The sequence below is a fragment of the Lactuca serriola genome, chromosome 8 (genome assembly GCF_051521515.1).
Source record: "Lactuca serriola cultivar US96UC23 chromosome 8, Lser_US96UC23_V15, whole genome shotgun sequence".
NCBI lineage: Eukaryota > Viridiplantae > Streptophyta > Magnoliopsida > Asterales > Asteraceae > Lactuca > Lactuca serriola.
Genome location: NC_136415.1, coordinates 101021887 through 101029281, shown reverse-complemented (window position 1 = coordinate 101029281; position 7395 = coordinate 101021887). Strand labels below are relative to the sequence as shown.

At 36.9% G+C, this 7395-nt stretch overlaps 1 protein-coding gene across 1 annotated transcript; it reads right to left on the bottom strand.

Annotated features, from left to right (window-relative positions):
- Positions 1 to 5248: 5248 nt before the first annotated feature.
- On the bottom strand, positions 5249 to 6522 carry LOC145066049 (putative xyloglucan endotransglucosylase/hydrolase protein 23). Its single transcript, XM_079013202.1, has 3 exons — positions 6200 to 6522; positions 5913 to 6106; positions 5249 to 5799 (listed from the first exon to the last, which is right to left on the bottom strand). The coding sequence occupies exons 1-3, from the start codon at positions 6473 to 6475 to the stop codon at positions 5403 to 5405; spliced, it is 867 nt and encodes a 288-aa protein (XP_078869328.1). The 5' UTR covers positions 6476 to 6522; the 3' UTR covers positions 5249 to 5402.
- Between the last annotated feature and the right edge of the window lie 873 nt (positions 6523 to 7395).

The following is a 7395-nucleotide window of genomic DNA, read 5'->3' as shown; positions in this document are numbered from 1 at the left end:
CTTGAATATTATGCAAATTGTCGTGAAGCTCAAGAACATGTTCTTGATGATGTTCATCGTGTTCATGATGTTCAAGGAAAAGAAGTTCAAAACAATGGAGTTCAATGTGATGTTCTTGATGTTCAAGAAAAAGGAGTTCAAGTTGATTCTCAAGATGAAAAAGTTTTTTGCTCAGTTAGAGTTCAAACCGATGATATTTTGTGTTCTTGTGATTCGTTTGAAGGAATGATTCCTTATCGGAAGCCGGTGATTCAAGAAATTCATAAATATCAAACTCCAAAAGATTTGATTCAAACTCAAAATGTTCATGTTGTTAAAAGTGGGTTTGTTCATGAAGTCAAGTCTTCAAGATGCAAAACGATGAGAAAGAAAAAGAAGAAGAAGATGAATCGGAAGGATAAGCAGGTTTACTCACAAAAATCGTCATATGTTGTGAAGCCAAAATCCGTGAAGCAAATTTGGGTTCCAAAGCAACAATCTCCAAAGGTTGCATTGAATTTGAAGTCAAAACCCAAAAGTGTTGGTGGTTCTTTTGAAGATGTTCTTGGATCATTGAAGAACACGAAGAACGAGCTGTACATCTCGCATGGTGGGTGGTACAATGTTCGATTTGGAGATTTTCTCATTCCGACAAAAGAACCAAGATCTTCCAAATTTGATTCGTTCGTTGAAAACAGAACTCGATTCGTCAAAAAGGTATCTCAAATTCTCAAATGGATTCCAAAACATCCATGATTTCGATTCGTGCTTTGCGTTTTTCATTTTTGATCGATTTGTTTCGTTGGATCTAATTTGTTTTAACCCCTTTGTTGATCCAATAATTTTTTTTAATGATCAAGCCTAAAACCAAATAGTGATCTGTTTACTGTTCATCAGTTTATATTGAAGCCCAAAATTTCGATCGATTACTATTCATCAATGCCAAGTCCATTCGTTTGATCATTCAATGTTCTTTACTCGATTTGAAGCCCAAAATCTTTAGCCCAATCTAATATCACAAATACTGTTCATTGAATTCAAGCCCAAATTCGTTTACAATGAATGATTCATTGAATTTGTCACTGATTTTCTCATTCGCTTCCAATGGTTGTACCATAGAAATCATACGAATCTATTATTTCTCCTTAATCGATCGCATCTGATTGTTCATGTCGTTTTCTCGAAAGTTTTTTTTTCTTTCTTCCGGTTCATGTCGATTGATAATTTGTTAATATGTTTGGATTCCGTGTGATTTGGAACATGATGAAATCGATTCTATACAAGTTCGTGTGAAGGAATCATCAAATTGGTTCTTGATTTTGATGAACTTGTACAAAGAACAGATGAAGGAGGTGAAGAACAGTGATCAAATCACATTTTGATCTAAAATTGATCCTTAGATTCATCGATTTCGTGTCCATAGTTCGTTGACTCTAAAAAGTCAAATTGTGAAAAAGATGAGATTTAAGTGTTGAATCGATGAATTAGAGGCCGAAATTTGTTTATACAGGTTGTATTTGGGATGAGGATGTCGAAATCAAGTTTAATTTGGAGATTAATTTCGAAATTGGTTGGATTTGTGATATTGTTGACGAACGATGGATGGGAACAAACCGAGAACAGATGGCTCGATTGATTTGATGTTCGAAGGGTATGCTTGGAATGGATAATCGATGATTTGCAATGAATCAATGGTTTTGATAGTCGAACTGGTGATGGTCGATACTTGTGGATTTGCGATGTTTGGAGTTTAGATTTTGGAATGGATTTGCTTTTGGATGACAAGTTGGAATGATCAAGGAATCTAATTTTGGGGATGAAATCGGTAACTGATAACGAAGGAATCGGTATTTTACGGTTGCTAGTTAGTTGACGTTTCATGAAGGAGAAAGCGAAGGTTTGGAATTGTGGCTTTGATTATGCTGTGTTAAAAGTTACAAATCGAAATGTTGATGTCTAGTTTGGAATCGATTTCGAAAGTTTGGAGTCTGGTTTGATTTTTATTCGATTGTTGTTGAGTTCTTGAATCAAAAAGCAAAGGCTGTGAAATCAGTCACTACATCCCGACATTTGGACACCACATGGACTCGACAAGATGTCTGGAAACTCGGCGAGTCAACTAGGGTTTTCACGACTTCTTGAGTTCTGAAGGAACTCGACGAGTCAGTTAGCTACACTCGACAAGTTGGGTCAACATGGAATGTTGACCTTGACTGTTGACTTGACTTTAACCAAGGGTTGACCAGTTTGACTTCTGGGGGTATTTTAGTAATTTGGAAATTTATGGAAGTGGATCATTGGTGGATGTAGGTGTTTGAGTTTGGAGTTGTATTTGGGGATTTTGACATTATCATCCCGAGTTACTTGTGAGGTGATTTTTTCTCACTACACTAATAGGGTCGAAGGCAGCAATGCATGCCCTTTTTCGGATCTGTATCTGGGTTTATTGCATGATGCTATGTTAGTGACCGGTTAGGTCGGTATCTTGGTATATAGGATAATTCTATGTTAGTGATCTGTTATATCGGTATCCTGGTTATAGGATGATGCTATGTTAGTGATATGTTAGATCTACATGCTAGCTAGCATATGATATTTATGTGCACATGATTGTTTGATTGGGGGTTGGGTTGAGGTGGTCATGCTTTGTGCTTGTGCCAACCTACCCAGGGCGGACCGGATAGACTGCAGACCCAGTTAGGGCGTACTAGTCAGGCCGAAGGCCCGACGAGCGGTTTGGATAGGCTGAAGGCCCTAAGAGGTGGTTTAGACATGTCGATGGCTTGGAGAGTAGTCCAGATAGACTGATGGCCCTACGAGGCGGTCCAATCAGGCTGATGGCTCATTATGCATGTTGTTTTCTATGATATGGTTATATTTGTATGGCGTTGGTATTTTAGGAGAAACTCACGAAGCTTCGGGCTTACAGTTGTTAATTATGTTTCAAATACTTCTGATGATCGCGGGAAGGCAAAGACGTGATCGTGCACCTCCTTATGTTTTTATGATTTGATTCTGGGATACTCTGACATGAAACCATTTTGAAAACAAATTTGTAATAATTATCGGTTTTTGAATGATTTAAAGAGTTTTAAATTGACATGATTTTTATGGCTGTTACATGGAATCACTGATAAATCTTAATTATAGGTTCATAATAATGACTATGAATATAATTAATAGTTACACTTGAATAAAGTAAGTGTAGCTTAACTTACATAGCCTTTTGATGAAAACATTATGCGGGCAGAACTCTGATCCGGGAGCTTCTATTCTTCGGCTATCTAATACCGCTAGGCTTCTAGGAATCTCAAGGCTTCGCCGAATGAGACATTACATGGTATTTATAGCCAAACTCGAAGCACTTGTTGCGCGCTTGGTCGGTGTGTGTCGTTCATTTTTTCAGACCAGGTGATGAGACTCCAGCAGTCATGTGACACATGGCTGATAACAGATGGAGTTTTAGTGCGCATTGCATGCTATGTCGTTGCGCACGAGTGCATGCAAGGATTTTCCGTTTTTTTTAAATTCATATCTTCTTCATATGACCTCTATTTTCGACGTGTTTTATGTATCCACACGTACCTATCGACGAGATCGACAACTTTCATTTAGACTCCGTTAGCTAATTTTGACTTTAATTTTAAAGGTATATTTTTAACAGGTTTAGACTGTTAAAGTCCGTTAAAAGTTTATAAGTCTCTCATATGATATTCATTCTCGACTATCTTTATATCGACGGATAGGTACTGGAGAGATCTTCATCTCTCATTTATATTATTTTTCCTAACAATCGATCGATTTTGGTTTTTGTTTCTGAGTCGTACACTGCTATGCTGAAACTTCTAAAAATCATAGCTTCCTCTCATGAAGGCAGATTTAGGTGTTCTTTATTTGTACAAAAACTTTGTCACATATACTATAACTTTGGTTAAGATTATTTTATCATAAAAAATATTATACCAAAATGTCATTTTTAACGTTTAAAATATCTTAATTGACTAATCCGAATCTGCAGACGTGTTAACATCCTAGGGAAGCTATGTACATTTTCATGATAATCATACAATTGCTTTATATCATTGGAAGCAGGGCAACACAAATAACATGGACCGTACACCTCACCACATACTTGCAAAATTTATGAAAACTTTCACGTACGGTGCGTATGAACATCCTAACACTCGCATCTAGGTGTCAAATGCTAAAATAAGAATTATAGCTGAGTATTTTTGTAAACGATGGAATCCAACCACAACTCTTGCATATGAACGTTGTTGTGCATCTGGAACGATGCAAAAATGGTGACCTTGAAAAATGGCATGCTTATCAAAATAATCATGCATCAAACATTGGTGGGTCTCTCTCTCTCTCTCTCTCTCTCTCTCTCTCTATATATATATATATATATATATATATATATATATATATATATATATATATATATATATATTCTTCGTCTCCGTTGTGCATGTCATGCTTCTTCATCTAAATCTTGTTGTACTAAATTAGCAACGGTGATTGCGGCTAATGTCATGCTTCTTCATCTAAATCTTGTTGTACTAAATTAGCAACGGTGATTGCGGCTAGTAGATAGAAATTTAATTCATCGGAAGAGGATGAAGATGATGAAAACATATTTTAGAGACGAATGGTTTGTTGTGATGTAAAATATGATGGATTTACGTTGTATTTTTAGTGATATAAAATTAAAAAAAGAAATAACAACAATAATTGTTGGACCCTCTAGCTTCACTCTTTCTCATTGGCAATTGAATGTCGTAGAAAGCTCTTAAGTTCGGCATGTCGGCAATGAGGGGTGGTTTACGCTGTGCATGCTGAGCAAATGTTGACGTTCACGCCGAGCCACTAAACTAAGTCTTACACGCTCGACCTTTGCCATCTCTAGATGGCAAAGGGTAACCGGATTACCTCTTATTTTTTCACAATAATCATTTTACCCCAAAAATTCTAGATTGTTAGAAAATCAAATTTTGAATAAACAACGTTTACGGTAATTCAATATATTAGATAGATTTTAGATTATAAGATTGCGTCGTTGCTACAGGTTGAAGAGGTGATCAATAGAATTTACTTAGTTTTGTATCGATGTAATTCAGCCTCGTTTATTTTAAAATCCTAGCTATTTGGCGGAAAGCTCTCGATTCCAATGGTAATGCTAGCCACTAATTATGAACATATGGACCAAAAACATAGTTCAAGCCATTTACATGTGATATCGTAATCAACAAAATGACAAAGCTAACCATTAAAAATAAAAATATGCGAAAGTCTCTTCTTTATTAATTGATTAATAGCTAAAATGAATATGAATAAATAATTGAATTTCATATCTCAACCAAAACTAAACACATATGGAGGTCCAATGTAGTATAGAATAGCAGATAAAAAAAAAATACTCCTTATGCCAATTTGCATTCTGGAGGAAACCCTTGAGGAAATCTTTTGGAATCTGAGCAGTAATTATAGATCATGTAATTCTTCTGCGCCCATCTTAACCTCTCCTGCTTTGTGTTGTCCAACTCCTCAGATAGCCATGCCTGATTGCCACCGGAAGATGCAGAGCCACCACAAGACGATTTCCCAGAAGAAACGACACAAGCATCGGCCCTAAAGTTTCTGTAGGAAGCCGTAAAGGGAGCTTGAGTCCAATCGGTTTTCACCAACCCACCCCTGGTCGCCCAATCGTCAGCATTCCATAAACTAGAGTGTATTCTCATTGGCTGATTTTTTGGAAATGGTACCCCAATCGATTCCGCATTCTTGAACTCTCTAATGGGTGTTCCATCAACAGAAAATCTGAAAATCAACAATGATAAGATAAGTAAAAGATGTTGACATATAGAAGCAATGACCAAGATGGGATATATTGCATGTAGCAATACTATAAACACATGCATGATGATACTTACATGATTCGTTGAGGATTCCAAAGGATGGAATAGGTATGGAAATCAGCAGTTGGGTCGAACCACAGGTAGAATTGTTGTTCTCTGTTGCCTTTGCCTTGGCTGAACACATTTGTATGGAGAATGTAGGGATCACCACTCAAGTTACCCAAGAACTCAAAGTCGATCTCATCCCAGTTTGACCCCTTTGAAGACAACTGCAAATACAATCATAACATTCATATTCAGTATTACAAACTATATTCCAGTTTACCAAATCCAAATAATGCAGCCGAAAGCAAGAAACTTACGTAGTAGGCAGTGACAGTGCCGGCAGAGTTACCGGGAACCAGCTTCAGCTGCATATCAATCTTGCCAAACAGGTACTCGTTTCTTGATTCAAAGCCAGAACCAGATGATTTATCGAGGGAGAGCGTTAAGAGGTCTCCGTTGAGTATTTTACCACGTCCGTCACCCCAAGTGATATCAAACTCATTGTTGAAATCCGCGGAGACTATAGAAGTGATCCCTAGAAATAAGATGACTAGGAAAAAAGTCGAAAGCTTTGAGGTTGTAGAAAACGCCATTTTATGCAGAGGAAGGTGTTGTTAGTAAGTTGAAGATAAAGGCATGAATTGTGTCGTATTTATAGGATTGGTGTTTGGAGATTAAAGGAAGGTGATGACGAAAGTGAGAGTATCAGTAACAGTCTAGTGAAGTTGGGTCGGTGAGGAGCTTTTGACCTTAAAACAGCTGGTATAATAAGCGTGTGGCAAAAAGAGACTGTGGTCTGTGGAGTATATTTAAAAATAAACAGTAGAGCATTTATTTGATGTTGCTTTTAGTGACGGATTTTTGTCGGCCAAAGACGCGGTTTCAGAAGAAATTTTAAACCGACATTCTTTCTCCTTTTATATATATATATATATATATATATATATATATATATATATATATATATATATATATATATATATATATATATATATATATATATATAGAGAGAGAGAGAGAGAGAGAGAAAGGAAAGAGAAAGCTAAGTTCAATTATTAAAAGTAATTATTATATTATTGTATGCTTGAATGTGGACCAATCAAAATTAAATAAAAAATTAAATAATTAAATAAATAAATAAGGGTAATTTAATAATTTGTTTAGTAACTTCCAAAAATAATTCATATAATCACAGTATTGACTTTTAACCTAAATAAGTACACGTGTCTTCCTCAATACCCTATCCACTGTCGTTCTTTGCTTCAAATTCATCTCCATTCCCTTGCCTCCTTCCATCGTCGATGCTGCTCCATTCAGGCGAGGCAAGCTTTCGCCGTCGCTGCCCCATCTGTGGCGGCGAACCATCTACCAACGCTCCTCCTCTCCATCGCCGATCCATCCCTGCTTCATCGATCATCGCCTGACCAGTCGACCACCGATGCTTCATCCATTTACTGCGATACTCCACGACCACCATCGGTACTGCTTCAAAACCGACATCGGCGCTTCTCCA